This window comes from Eublepharis macularius, chromosome 9, assembly GCF_028583425.1.
Source record: "Eublepharis macularius isolate TG4126 chromosome 9, MPM_Emac_v1.0, whole genome shotgun sequence".
NCBI classification, from domain to species: Eukaryota; Metazoa; Chordata; class Lepidosauria; order Squamata; family Eublepharidae; genus Eublepharis; species Eublepharis macularius.
In genome coordinates, this window is record NC_072798.1 from 62,865,380 (window position 1) to 62,880,835 (window position 15,456).

Below are 15,456 nucleotides of genomic sequence, written 5' to 3' on the forward strand. Positions count from 1 at the left end.
CTTTACTGAAATTTCATGAATGCCTGCCCCCAAATATATTTCATTTAATGAACATTTGACGGGAAGCATTTAATATTTTATTATTATAGTATATGCCTTTGTTGGTTTAGTAACAATAATGGTCATTTACTGGAAAAAATGTACCAGATGCTGACTGTTCAGTTTTTCATTCTCCAGTCCCAGAATCCGTAAAGGAATTGACGCTTAGTGATAGAAGTACTGAAACTTTGCACGTTACTTGGTCCAAAGCTGATGGGGAAGTCGATCAATATGAGATCCAGCTTTTCTTCAATGACAGGCAGGTTTTCCCACCCATTCGTCTTGAAAACACCTTTGAAGAGTTCCGTTTCACATCTCTGACTCCAGGACGCCTTTACAAAATTGTTGTGATGACAATAGCTGGAGAAACACAACGATCTACTTTCATAGAAGGATTGACAGGTTAGGCTTCTCCATTTCCATAGCCAGCAAAAAGGACAGGAAGTTTTGTAGGACTCATGCTACAGATCTTCTTAGTAATCGTCAACAAGTTTTGGAGAGTATGTGTGTCCCCTCCACATCCCCCATCCCCCACCTGTGTCATCAGTGCCTTCTGCTGTTATGACATTCTGCTAAACTCATTCTTCTAGAAAGTCCTTGTTTAGAAAATAACAAAATATACAGTGCAATCCTAAGCAGAGTTACTCCAGTCTAAAGTCACTGAAATCAGTGGGACTGGAGTAACTCTGTTTAAAATAATCTCTTCTGTATCATGTAATCCAATCATTATCTGACTTCCACAATTTTATTTGCTGTAGCTTAAGAAAATTAAGTGCTAGACTAAGAAAAATATCTATTGACTTCTTTGACCATTCACATTGGCTGTTTTCCCTCCTTAGTTCCAAGCGCTGTAAAAAATATACATATTTCACCCAATGGAATGACCAACAGCTTGAAAGTGAACTGGACCCCTGGAGGAGGAGATGTTGATTCTTATACAGTCACAATACTCCATCATGATCATCCCCTTGATTCTCAGACAGTCTTCAAGCATGTGTATGAGCACACATTTAACAAACTAGAAGCAGGGGAGCAATACAAGGTTATTGTACAGACGAAGAGTGGCACCTTGCACAACAATTCAACAGCTGTTGGACGAACAAGTAAGTTTCTTCCGGAAAGAAGGGGACCGTGTAAGCTGTTGCTGACTCAGCACTGAGGGACAAGGGTTATCACAACTGCAGTATGTTGTTGGGTGCACTGGTATATATTGTGTATTTTATTCAATTTGGAGACATTTTAAAATTTGTTAAAAATCCAATAAAATGTTAATTTTAAGCCCACATATTTACTAGATCAACAAACTAATCAATTATTTGGTGCAATTAATCAAGCATCAATTGTGCACTGTGCATTCCTGCATTGTGCAGGAGGTTGGATGAGATGGCTCTAGAGATCCCTTCCAACCCTATGATTCTGTGAATTGCTTATTAAAATTTTCCCTATTAGCAAAAAAGAAGTATATTTAATTATTATATTAGCATCCCAACTCATCCTCCAAGCAGTTTAGTGGACTCTGTGGAATTATCAGGGCCCAGTATATATATTGTCTGTTAGAAATGCGTCATATTATCACAGAATCATAGAGTTGGAAGGGGCCTTACAGACCATCTATTCCAACCTCCTGTCCGATGCAGGAACAGCCTAAAGCATCCCAGACAAGTATTCGTCCAGCCATTCCTTGAAGACTTCCAATGAAGAGGAACTCACCACATCCCTAGGCAGCCAATTCCACTGCTGAATTACTCTTAACATGCATTTTTTTCTAATGTCCAGCCAGTACCTCCCCTCCTGTAGTTTAACTCCATTGTTTTGATTCTTATCCTCTGTTGCCAACAGGAAGAGCCCCCTTCCCTCCCTTAAGTGACAGCCTTTTAAATACTTAAAGAGAGCACTCCTGTCTCCCTTTATTCTCCTCTCTTCCAAACTGAACAATCCCAGGTCCCTCAGTTATTCCTCGTAGGGCTTGGTCTCCAGGCCCCTGATCATCCTGGTTTCTCTCCTCTGTACCCGTTCCAATTTGTCCTTTTGAAGTGAGGCCTCCAGAACCTCATACAAAACTCCAAGTGGGGCCTGACCAATGCGGTATATAGTGGGACAATGACTTCCTGTGGTTTGGATCTTATGGCTTTATTGATACATTCCAAGACAGCATTTGCCTTTTTTGCTGCTGCATCACACTGACTGCTCATATTTAGCTTCCCATCCATCTGTATCTCAAGATCTTGTTCACACATACTGCTGCCCAGAAGGGTACCCTTCATATACCATGCATGCTTTGTATTTTTGTTACCTGGGTGGAGAACCTGGCACTTACCCATGTTAAATCACATCTTACTCGAATCTACCCACTTTCCTAGTGTGTTCAAGTCTCACTGAATTCTATCCATGTCTTCAAGGGCGTTTGCTGCTTCTCCCAGTTTGGTGTCATCTACAGATTTAATGAGTAATCCCTTCACACCCTCGTCCAGATCATTTACATACAGTGCCTGACCTTGAGGTAGATTAGGCCAAAATATAGTGACTTCTGGGGCCACTCAGTGAGCTTCATAACTAAATGGAATTTCGACCTTCGGTCTTATATCCATATTCTCAACTATTGGACCCCTTGAAATATCTGTTGGGGTGATTGCCTGCTGTGGCCAGAGGTGACTGCCTTTTCTTCATGCAACAAATACAATTTATTAAAAAGCCATATATGAGACTTGGGTACATAATGGCATTTAAACACCCAAGTTTCTTCTCAACAAAAACAGCAACTAAGAATGATTCAGAGATCTGCTGTCTGTGGGTGCAAGTTATTTCAATGCATATTCACTGTTCATAGTTGACTATGCAATATTATATTACTCTACCATGAGTACTTTGTATAACAGCGTTAAACAATCAGAGGGTAAATTAGGCCTTAAAAATGGCTTTTTATTTGTATTCAAAACTTGCCCTTCAGAGCGAACCTACTGTGGTTTCATTTTTAGCAGTAAGAACCACAGTTGAGAGTGATCAGCTGAAATCTCCGTGTGAGAGCTTTCCTTTTTCTGCAGGACATGATTGCAGACAAGCAATACATCATATTTGAGAAGTAAAATTTATTTCTGGTTAAAGAGTTGCCCAGCCCAGCCCCTCCCTCCCCAACCTGGAACCAGCCCTGTTAAAGGGACAAGATGTCCTTCCTTTCAGAACCTCCAGAAAGCACCTATTCCGAGTGTTTTCAAAAAGAAAACATAGTTGCTTAATCAATGAATTGATTAAACAGTTAAAACTCTTAGGAAGCTATCAGCGTTAATATTTATAATATATTGGAATGAACAGAGTGTACCATACCTTTTCCATCTCTGTGCCATGGAAGATCTTCTTAATAATTGGAATGGAGGTGGAAGGGAGAGAAAAGGAAAGTCAAAATGGCTTTTCTTCTATTTGTTCTATATTGTGGGGGCAGGAGAGGGGCAGAATGATGCAGGTTTATTTGGCCCAGGTATCCAGGATTCAATCCATACATCGTTGCATATTGTGCTATCATTGCACTCTGGAAATCATTTTCTATTGGATTGTTTTGTCCATGCAGAGAACTCCAGTTGCAAAAGATTGCTATAGCACAGTGATAGTGCCATACCCAACAATGTGTGGATGCAGACCAGGTGACCAGATTTGATTGAACAAAGGTCATACAAAAAAAGGTGTGTGATCTGTAGATAAAGTTCAACAATGCTGTTTCCAACTAATTATTTAATAATTCTCACTGTGCATAAGGAAATACTGCACATGCATACTTACATTTTAAATACTTGTTCCTAGTTCCTGCTCCTGTACAGGAATTACATGTGGACAACATGTACAGCAGCCACTCACTGGTGGTGACCTGGCACAGTGCTGCTGGTGTAGCTGAACGATATGACATTCTTCTCCTCACTGAACAAGGCATCTTTCTGTACAACAAATCAGAGCCTGCAGCTGCAAAACAGCACAAATTTGAAGATTTAACACCAGGCAAGAAATATAAAGTACAAATGTTGACAGTCAGTGGTGGCCTATTCAGCAGCCGGGCAGAAACTGAAGGACGGACAGGTAATTTCAGCATTTTTGTTAGAGGAACAGCAAGTAGCTGTAAACTATAAACATTGAATATATTGGAAAATATGCATATTATATAATCAAAGAGAATTATCATCAGTATTTATGTAGTACTTTTATATGTGAATGGTATTATTTGCATTAACTTTCTATCTAAAACAGAGTAATACATAATGGTTGAGAACCTACACCATTGAATAGTTGCCAGAATATCTGCCATTACCTCCCTAAATCATTCTAGCTATAAGCCTTTGCTTGGCACAGAAAATTGGTCTATAGAACTGCAGATAACTTTAAAATGTGGTGTTCTCATTCAGTCAAACCATCCGCTTGAAATTAATGGGAACTTTGCTTGGGACTAATATTTGTGAGACTACTGTGTATGGATTAATCCACAGTAACATATTTGGGTCATTTTCTCAGGTAAAGTTTAAATAAGCATTTATTTTTCCCATAGATGTTATTTAAGAAATAAAACCTACATTGGACAGAATTTTCATTCAGATTGAAAATCACCATTGTGTTGTTTTTATAAGGTTTTTATCAATTCTTTTAATGATCCGTCTCAGATAATGGACATACATTATCACAGGTGCAGGGCTATTTTTCAGCAGGAACGCGGTGGAACGGAGTTCCGGAACCTCTTGAAAATGGTCACATGGCTGGTGGCCCCGCCCCTTGATCTCCAGACAGAGGGGAGTTTAGATTGCCCTCCGTGCGGCAATCTAAACTCCCCTCTGTCTGGAGATCAGGGGCAGGGCCACCAGCCATGTGACCATTTTCTCCGAGGGCAACCTACTGAGTTCCACCGCTTCTTTTCCCAGAAAAAAATCCCTGCACAGGTGAAAGTACTTTTGGTCTGACATTAGACAATATAAGCCTCTGGTAGTTGCTGCTAGCCTATCTCCATCAAGTCCTCTTCTGGAAGGGCACAGGGCAGGGAAGGGAACTGGACCTTTTCCAGGATTGTCTTGGCCTCCAAGGATTTTGCTTTAGAGAAACCAAAGCTTAGAAGACTGCTTTAGAGACTGCCTTTGGGTTTGGAGAGAAATCCCCTGTTACTAGCTCCATTTTATAGACCTTTTGCAAAATGCAGAACCTCTATGGTGTGGTTAGGAATTAGATATATGATGTCCTAGTTTGTTTTAATGTTGTCAGCTTGGTTTTTTGAGTGGCTTGTTTTAATGATATCAGTTTATTTTAGTCGTTTCTATTATGATTTTATTTTTGGTGGTTGTGTTTACTGGTTTTGTTCAATTTTCTTAGTTGTAAGTCACCTAAACAGGTCTTTGGAGAAGCAGTATATAAATTGTTAAACTATATATTTGTTAATATTTGGGGTGTAGGTTTCTTTGATAAGCACAGTTTACGAACATATAGAGCTGTCTCCACCATCAGATCATTGGTCCATCCCTCTCAATATTGTCTCTTTAGACTAGAAATGACCCCCCCTCCCCCAATCTCACTCTGAGAAGAATCTTTCCCGACATTTGGTATCTAGATCCTTTAACTGGAAATTCCGGGGATTGAGTCTGGGAGCTTCTTCATTCAAAGTGTTATACCGAGTCAGACCATTGTCCTGTCTAGGTCAGATTGCCTACTCTGGCAAAGGCTCTCATCTTGAGGGTGTTCACATCACCTACTACTTGATTACTTTAAAACTAGAGATGCCAGAGATGGAACCTTGGACCTTCTACATGCAAAGCAAATGATGCCCTATCACTGAGCCATGCTCCTCCTTGTGCAGATGCTTTATCATTGAGCTGTCACTCCTCCCCCAGTTCTGAGACTCAAAAGCCAACAATTTTCTTACCTGCTTTACATAGTAAAAAGGATGCAATACTTCTTCTTTTTCTCTGTTTTCAGTTCCAGCAGCTGTCACAAACCTGAAAGTCACAGAAAGCACCACCAGGCGCCTGTCATTTAGCTGGACAGCTTCTCAGGGAGAGCTGGATAAATATGATATTTTTCTGTACAATCCAGACAAGTCTCTTCAGGATAGAGTTTCAGGAGAACAAAGTCTCCAGCAGTATTCATTCCAGAACTTAGTGCAAGGCCGGTTGTATAAAATGGTGATTGTTACCCACAGCGGCGAGCTTACTAATGAATCATCCATCCTTGGGAGGACAGGTAATTGATTCATTCCTGAGCACTAAGATGGACTTTAGCAACATTTAATGTCCGCTTTAATTGTATGAAGCTCTTGCTAGGAGGATTGCTAGTTCTCTGACAAGGTCATAAGGACTCCTACATTTGGAACACACACAAACACAAAGACACACACAGTTTGAGCATCTCCAATGTAATGCAAGATATCAAAGATAAGACCAAATGGGTGGTAACCATCATTCCGACTGAAGGCATATGTCTGATGTATAGTCATGGAATTTAGAATCCCATGTCAAGTTTGGCATGCTGAGAAGTTCAGCGTTAATTTTAAATGGACAATATATTCTAGTTATTATAGGTCCTGGGGAGAGTTTGAAAGTGTATTGGTGCTATGTGTGATATCAAGAAGGCTTAGAGGAAGACTAGGCAGCAAACTGTTCAGTTGTTAGCAGTCCTATCCCTTCTCCTTATTGAAAGGGCATCTTATGATTATAAAATATCATAAGCTTCTTCCTCATGTGCTTTAAGCACATGGCACTGCCTTGCAAGGCAGAACAGATGCCAACCCTGGCTGGAGTTTGAAAATTACCAGAAGGTGTGTCAGGCTGACTAGCTGCCCCTCCACACCCTGGAGAAGCACTTAAGTAAGACAAAAGAGGTCTTCCAGGAGTTCCTGCATATCTCATCACTGTACCCTTCTGTACCTTCCTCACCCCTCCTTCCTAATCTGAGCTATTCAGAGACCTGACAAGCACTCCCATCTGGCAGTTGCAGGACATCAAGCACATTTCTCACCTATAGTTCCTCCCAGATATGCTCAATCAAACCTTTCCCAATTTATTGTTTCATCTCTGGACAACCCATCAAGCGATTGTTTCAGGGGTAGAAGACATAATTCTGCCCCAGGGCACGTTTTACACTATAATTGAGCTGCTCCAGGCCCTGTGCTGTGTGTGTGGCCTGGACCCATCCACGCACCCTCAGATTATGTCTGAGCCCTCTCTTCCCCTTCCGTGAGATGCTGGCTATCCTCACTACTGCTTCCATGGACTTTCTTACCCTTCAGGACTGGTAAATATCACCCCATCCCAGTTACTCTTTCCATTTCCTCCCTGTTTTCTAGTTAGCTCTGTATGTATGCTGTGTGTGGGTTTTGTGTGTTTTCTCTTTTTGCTCTGTTAATAAAGAAACCTTTCCTGTTGAACACCCACCTGTTTACTTTAGAGTTCTCTAAGGGAATGATCCTGGAATATATTGGAAGAGATCTTGCAGTTACCCCCTCTCACTGTGTCTCCATGAATGCTAATTCCCCAACTCACAAGAATACCCTCCCCATTTAGGGTAACACAGTGCCCTGTGTAGCCTCAGCTACTCTTCTGTGGCAATTGTTTTCTGGCTATTTCTTATATTGGCGTTTTAATGAGATCAACGACCTATCTAAATAGCTATTTCTTTCTACTTATATAAGTTGCTCATATGATGGAAATACCTAATTCCTAACTACCTTTCAGGAAAACTGAGATGATTATTGTTCTTCCGCAGGTAGTAAAGGATCTGAATCTAAAGGGTATGCATTTCAGGGAAATTTAATGGGGAAGGTTTTGGATTTTCTAAAAGTGATGTGCTCCAATCTTTAAAATCCCAAACACGAAAAAAAATTCAAAAGGATGAAAGTAACAAAAATCAAAGACAGGAGATCTACATTACAATCCACCATTTGTAATATTTATGGAATAAGATCCAGACTGATGAACTTCCCATTCTTTTCTATCAAGGGAAACATTTCATGTGCAAGAGGATTTCTCATTACATTTCGGGAGTGCATTCCTGATTATAAATTAGAATGCAAACGCCATGTAGAATTTCATTTGTGCTTTGGCACTACTGGCTCAGAGTATCTAAGGATGCTTCCAGGCGTCTCAGGTTTGCTTTTGCATCAGTTCAATATGGAGGTTACCTGTGCCAGCCTGATGGTAACATGAGTAAAAGCAAAGCAAATTAGCAAGGAAGTTCACCAGTGATTTTTCCAAAATGAACACTTCATAAGTGCACAAAGCCATGCTTAGGGTCTCCAAATGGCTTTTGCGAGCTAAGCAGTGACAGGTTTGTAATGTTCAGTTTTAGAATTGCGTTTAATTAAATACAATTTTGACTACCTGTTTCAATCAAAAGACAAATTAGAAGGTGGATTATTTTTCTTTTGCCCATTTCTATTTTGTTTTCACAAGGTGACCATAATGAATCTTCTCCTTTACACATCCTAAAAACAAATACTTGAGGATGCACAGTAAATGCCCTCTGGCTCTTTTTTACCTTAGTTCCGGGACCAGTCAACAATCTCAGAGGATCCAGTCAAAACAAGACAGAAAGTCTGTGGTTCAGTTGGAGCCCTGCGCTGGGAGATGTTGATCATTATGAACTGAATCTTTATAACTCAAATGGCTCACAGAAGGAAGCACATTTTGTTAAAAATTTGACAGAATGGTGTTTCCAGGGCTTAGTCCCTGGCAGAAAATACGCTCTTGTTGTTGTTACCCATAGCGGTAAGCTGACCAATACAGCAAATGCTGAAGGAAGAACTGGTAAGAAGCTCGAGTTGCTTTCATATTTGTTTTATTGCTGCCATTTGTTGCCATTTCCTGTTGTCTGGTTCCTGCAAAATTGTGAAAGAGATTTCTTAATGATTGATTAAAGAGATAGGAATGTTTAGATGAGTCTGTACAGTTAGGGTATTTCTAAATCTCATATCCTGTTCCTTTGTGATCACAAGGAAATAAATTGAGAGCCTAGTTGTACCCTAAAGACTAACAAAATTTAATCCAGCACAAGTTTTTGTAAGTCAGAGGTCATTTCATCAGATGCACTGAAGCATTCAGTCATTAGGGAGATATATTTATACTCAAAGTTGTAGACAACAAAAACAGGGGAGAGATGTGACACCAAATATGTGGGCAGATGAGTACCAGGGGTAGCTGCCCCTGGCCCTGTGCTGGGGGTCCCACCACCCCATGGCTCCCATTCCCTCAATGGAGGGCAGATAAGAAAAAGAGCAGGTTCCCACTACTGCTAATCACAACCATCTTGCCTGGGGCTCAGGCCATCTACTCTCAGTGACAGCCACTCATGCCCCTCCCATCTAGGGCTCAGGCAGCAGACTCAGCAGTGTCCATTTGTGCCCACTCTGTCTGTGCCTCGGACAGCTGGCTTCCAGCAATGGCTCCCATGCACCTCACACAGGGTAAGGGCTGCCCCTTGCTTGGCCCTGGTGGAGAGGTGGTGTCAGTGATTCTGGAACCCCATTCTGGACCCCATGATCACCAAGACCACTTCTGTATGTGAGCAATACCTGGTGGAATCTTTGAACTCATATGACTGACTGAATAAGATGTGCTATCATCAGGGGATAAGTTACTTGTGCCCTGCTCCTCCTGCCTCCTATTTATGACTAGCAAAGAATAATTGATACAAATAGGCAAACTTGTGAAAGTTTGCTTAACACATATATCTTAGACAATTTCAAAACTCAGGCTCTCCGATCAGAGGGTTGGGTAAGCAAAAACACAGGAAAAAACAAAGAACCAAGACAGACAAGATGCTGGGAGATATGTTATTAGATCTTCCCAGTATTTTCAGAAGATTAATAGTTGTATGATGGGAGTAGGGAGAGTTCAACCCTTCTATCCTGACATGAATATGCTAATCAAAACTGCTCCTCCCCATGCACTTATTAAGCCCTGGAAAGGGGAAAAAGACAGGCATCTTCTCTCTGACAGTCTTTTTTTTCCTTTCCAGACCTAACAATATTGTGCTGGGGAGGAGTTTCAGTTGGTGAAATCGTGTGGGGAGAAAGGGTTAAAACCTTCCACCTTCTCCCTAGAAATATAATATGAACTGGAGCCCCACATGGCAGCTATTAGTCTTTCAAAAACAATGGAAGGATCTGATCATGGATATACCAGTTCAGTTTTTTGTCCACAAATTAGTTTTTCGCCCCCCAATTCTGTTAGTGGGTTCCTTTATACAAAGATTTCTGATCATTATGTTAAATGATAGTAACATGAGCTACAACTGAGGAAATCTCCAGGAGCTCAATAGGAGGTTATAAACACTCTCACCCTTTCACCCTATTTGCATCATAAGGATAATAATATTAACACATAATAAATATGTGGGTAAGAGATACAAGATAATATATGTGAAGCACTTTGAACACTCTAATGTGCTATAAAAATGCCATTATTGTTATTTATCATCATCGGTGTGTTAGGTGGTCTTGTGAAATATGATTATGCATTTTCCCATTTTCCTACTTTCTCTGTAGCACCAATCCCACCAAATTCTGTGTCATTTGCTGATGTCACAAACACCTCCTTATCCATCACATGGTTGGGTCCTCCAGACTGGACGGATTATAATGACTTTGAATTGCAGTGGACCCCAAGAGATTCTCTCAATGTCTTCAATCCTTACAGCAGTAGCAAATCAAAAGGTCGCATTGTGTATGGCCTTCGCCCGGGACGACTATATCACTTCAGTGTCAGGAGCGTCAGTGGCCCCGTTCGGAAAACATACAGTGAATCACTGTCTGGAACTGTGAGGACAAGTAAGATCTCAGTATGAAGCTTAAGAACTAGATCAGAATATTGGCCTACTGGCCACAGGAACAAAATCTGGAGAGGCTCAGTGGGGCTTGGGTGGGGATCAACAAAAATGGCTACTCTGCTTTTACAAAGACGTGCTGCCTTAAATATTCAGAACTGTGTGGCTAGAGACAGACCTTAATGAAGCAACCTGGTACTTTTAGCTAAGTGTTGTTTACACCTGATAGCAGATTCATCAATGGTTGGTTGCATGGAGTACCTCTTTGCTTTTCTAGATCATGTTTCTACAATACCTTATTTTGCAGAAGAGCTCAGAACTCACTTTAATTAGTGACTGCAATCCAGCAGTATTTGTGTGACTCAAAACATAACCTATTTCAAAAAGCTGTTGCAAATATATAATGGGAGAGCCACCTGGATTTCATGGAGGAGGGAAGGGCCACACAATGTGGCATTTAAATAACCATCATGCCCTTGAGAAACACTCTGTCAACCTTAGTTCATCATTAATAAATCAAGCATAACAGCTTTCTAACAGAAGACTGTTCTAAGGATGAACAAACAGTTTTGCAGATTTTAAAAATACTATCTAAATGATAACTATAATAGATGCAGAACATTAATATCATGGAATGAATCCAAGGAACTTAGAAACATGGTAACTATATAATCAGCTAGTCTAATGAAAAGCTAGCTTGAAAACCTTATTTCTGGATCCTAGGATTCATTCTCGTGCCACAAAGTAAGCACAAGATAGCACTCAGAAAGTTATTTGTTCTGTGTTCTGTCTCCTTTTATTTGAAGGGCCAGACAAGATACAAAGTTTGCACTGCCGGCCACAGACTTCTACTGCCATCGCATGTTCCTGGATCCCTCCTGACTCTGACTTTGATGGATATAGCATTGAGTGCAAGAAAATTGATACACAGGAGATTGAATTCTCCAAAAGGATAGAGAAAGACAAATCTGTGCTTAACATCATGACCCTGGTGCCCCATAAAAGATACTTGGTGTCCATCAAAGTGCAGTCAGCCGATATGACCAGTGAGGTGGTAGAAGACAGCACAATTACTATGATAGATCGTAAGTGTTTCTGGATATACTAGTTTGCAAGCATGATGTAGAGGAAAATGGGGGTGGGGGCCTTCCAGTGTGTGATACAAGACTCTGCAATGAATAACATGTGGACAGAATGTAGAACATCTGTTTTGTTGCATTCAGTGCATATTAATACTCCATACGAGTTTCAAGGCATTTAGTGTATTTTTAATTGCTAAACATTCCCTTGACTCATGTGTTAAGAGTCATCACGAGCAGGTTTTATATTCTAATCTGTCAGCAAAGCTCAGTCATCTCTTTGCTTTCCATTTGCAAATGGCTCTTTTCATCTTTTCCTCCTTTTTTGTCCTTTCTTGCATCCCCTGTTGGCTTCCTCTAGCCCTCCAAACAAGATAGCTGGAGATACCTTCCTTCCATGAAGCAGGAGATCTAGCTTCTCTCAAGTCTTTCTCCCTTCTCCTCTCAGGTGCACTTTTGCTTATTGCAGTGAGTGTTAATGGAGAAAAATTGCTTCTCTGAACCCCCATAGATTTAACCATTTCCCCTCATAGCAAATAACAAAAATGTTGTTGGTAGCAAACGGCTACCATTAGTTGAGCTGCTGTGATATCGTAGAAGGGTTGAGCAGTGAGGGCCAAGTTGCTCAGTGCCATTTTTTCCACGGGTTTTATAACTAGCATTCAGTCATCCATGGGCATTTGTTTTAAAGGTGGCATATGGTTTTATTTGCTGGTCCACATAGCCTTCTGGATGATACTTTGTTGGACCACATCAGACGAGCCTTTTGAGGAAAACAAACAGGCAACACAGCTATACAGGTCTATGAAAAACAACAAATCGACTGGGGGACAATTAGGCCACAAATGGTTTGGAGGCCTCTATAGTCCATGACCAGGGACCAAACATAATCACAGAGGGGCCCATCAGAGCTCAGTAAATCTCCTGGTTTTGCTGCAGGCTTGGAACTGCATAAGGACAGGGGTAATCAGTCACATGGCAGGTTGGCTGCATATGACTTAAAGGTATGACTTAGGGGGTGACAAACTGTGCAGGCCTCAGGTGTTGGTAGTGCCATTTACAGTGCCACCCTAAGCAGTGTTACATGCTTCTAAGTCCATGGACTTCAGTGGACAGAGGGGTATAATTTAGGATTGATCTGTTAATTTTGCTTATTGTCTGTCATTCTAGCTGACTGAAAGCTGGGACACCAAAAACAGGGATTTCAAATGCATATAATTTCAGCATTAAACATATCCCATAGATAGCTGAATTCAGCCTTGACAATATCACCTAGAAGTTACAGTCTAGATCTTTAAAAAAACTGTATGAAGTCTTGGGAATCTATATAAGAGCTAATTATGCTCTAATACTCCTGATCTGCATTTGCTTATCTTCAGGCCTTCGATATCTTTTGGTGAGGAAGAAGGTGCCACTGTATATGTTGTTCTGCTTGGTGCACAGCTTGTTATGCTGTACTAACCATACAGTGAATGGTCTTTGTAACACAACTGTTCCATCATCTAGGCCCTCCACCACCTCCTCCACATATTCGAGTGAACAAAAAGGATGCAGTCATCACCAAATCTTCCATTCACTTCACTTTCAACTGCAGCTGGTTCAGTGATACCAATGGAGCTGTGAAATATTTTACTGTGGTTGTAAGAGAGGCTGATGGTACGTTTTCATGCATTAACATGGTTCCTTTGTTATCATCTCCCAGAACTGGTTGAGTCACTGCAAATTTCCATAATATTATTACTTACATAGTGATCGAAAGAGATTAATTCTCAACAAAGATTTGGGAGAACCCCTGGGATTTACATTATTCTGATTGTAGTAATAGCACAGTATTTCACTTTTCCAATTACTCCTTTATAGATAGTGAAGAACTGAAGCCAGAACAATATCATCCTTTACCTTCTTATTTGGAATACAAACACAACAATTCCATCCAAGTCTATCAAACAGATTATTTTGCAAGTAAATGCACTGAAAACCTGGACACCAGTTCAAGGAGCTTTGACATTAAACTTGGAGCAGAGATGGAAAATCTGGGAGGAAAATGCGATCCCAGTCAGCAGAAATATTGTGATGGGCCACTCAAACCCAGGACTGCCTATAGGTCAGATTTATTGTGGCAATCGTGACACCAAAAATGTGGCATGTTATTTAGAACTGTGCTCTAGGTACTGAAACATTTAAGCTGATGTATATTAATAGCTCCAGTCTCCTGACGTTATCTGTGCTTTACTGTGCCATTTATAATAGCTTTCCCCCCACTCTGTCTCATAGGTATTGTCTGAACAGGTCTCTCACCCACATCTATGAATGCTACAGTCTAATTTATTATGTATAGAACTCTGTGAAATGAGAAACTGTGCCACTTTCACACTGATTTGTTACTCCAGTCCCTCCATGAACAGTCTCAGATCCCTAATCTTTCTATGTGGTGTCCTGGAAAATGAAAATAATAACACACTTATTGTTGACTATTCTGATACTGGGGATAGAGTGGTTTTCTGCCAGCAAAAGGACTCTTCTGTCAGGGGCAATGGGGAGGGGTCCCCACATGGAACCCAACGCTATTCCATGTTGTGTCCTGACCCGTAAGCATGGCATTTCAGGGGGCACAATGGGATAAAGAAAGTCAGGGAAGAGAAAAGTTCCATTCTACTTGCAGTGCTTTGGATCCAGCTCAACGTACTTGACTGTTTTGCTGGGATGAACACAACTGGAGAATCAAATAGCTCCAAATTCATTAGTTGGATTTTTCCCCATTTTCTTTCCTGTTCAGTTGTTTGTTTCTGAACAAGAATGTCAGCCTGGTATGACTGTCAGATATACACCTTTTCTTGTCACATCAGGGAGACACCACAAGTAAACAAAACTGTATTATTGTTGTTTGACTATGGTACCTCCATGACCACCAGATTTTTTAAAAGATACATCCTATATAGAATTGGTCATCCTTGTAGGAAACTTGTCTTTTGTGGACTCTTAGAAACCAATAATAAATGCCTCTTCTTTGGCCTTTTCTGTCTCTGAAACCCTCTGGCTAGAAAAACAATCTCAAAACCATTACAAGTTAGCCTACAGTGGCCAGGCCACATCTTCCTTTAAAATACTGTTAAGTTGTTTTCTTCCACAAATTTTAAATTGAATGAGCCTATCAAATAGGGGCATTTATCAGGCTGAAGACTTGCTGTGCCAGCAAATAAGCATTTAGGATAAGTATACCAGCTCCATTGCCAACACAAGATTAATCATGATGGAGGATTTTAGAATTAGAGTGTCAATTCTTTAGAAAAAAATAGACCAGCTCTTCCAAAAGTAGCCAACTGTGACTAGGAACAGAAAATACTAAAACAGAATGGCTGCAAAACCAGCTGTCTAATAGTGTAGCTAATCAAATAAGTTTCTTTCTAATGCAAGTCTATGCAGAGTTACAGTATCTGTGAGTTTAGACTAGTGTAACTTTGCACAGGGTAGCACAGCCAGTCTTACACATCTATGATTCACAGCTTTATAAACTGACTAGCATATTTTCCCCTCCCCCGTTTCTCCCATTCTGTGAGTCACT

The 15,456-nt window shown here is 40.7% G+C and overlaps 1 protein-coding gene across 4 annotated transcripts in view; it reads left to right on the top strand.

Annotated features, from left to right (window-relative positions):
* Positions 1-15,456, top strand: part of PTPRB (protein tyrosine phosphatase receptor type B) — a 106,894-nt gene that overhangs the window by 66,947 nt on the left and 24,491 nt on the right. For 3 of the 4 annotated variants that reach the window (XM_054988203.1, XM_054988204.1, XM_054988205.1), the window contains 9 exons: positions 178-441; positions 879-1,142; positions 3,832-4,101; positions 5,974-6,237; positions 8,535-8,798; positions 10,538-10,819; positions 11,622-11,900; positions 13,401-13,550; positions 13,755-13,998. In XM_054988203.1, the coding sequence (XP_054844178.1) occupies positions 178-441; positions 879-1,142; positions 3,832-4,101; positions 5,974-6,237; positions 8,535-8,798; positions 10,538-10,819; positions 11,622-11,900; positions 13,401-13,550; positions 13,755-13,998 (2,281 nt within the window). The remainder of the gene's footprint in view (positions 1-177; positions 442-878; positions 1,143-3,831; positions 4,102-5,973; positions 6,238-8,534; positions 8,799-10,537; positions 10,820-11,621; positions 11,901-13,400; positions 13,551-13,754; positions 13,999-15,456) is intronic. The other variant, XM_054988206.1, reaches the window with a different exon arrangement.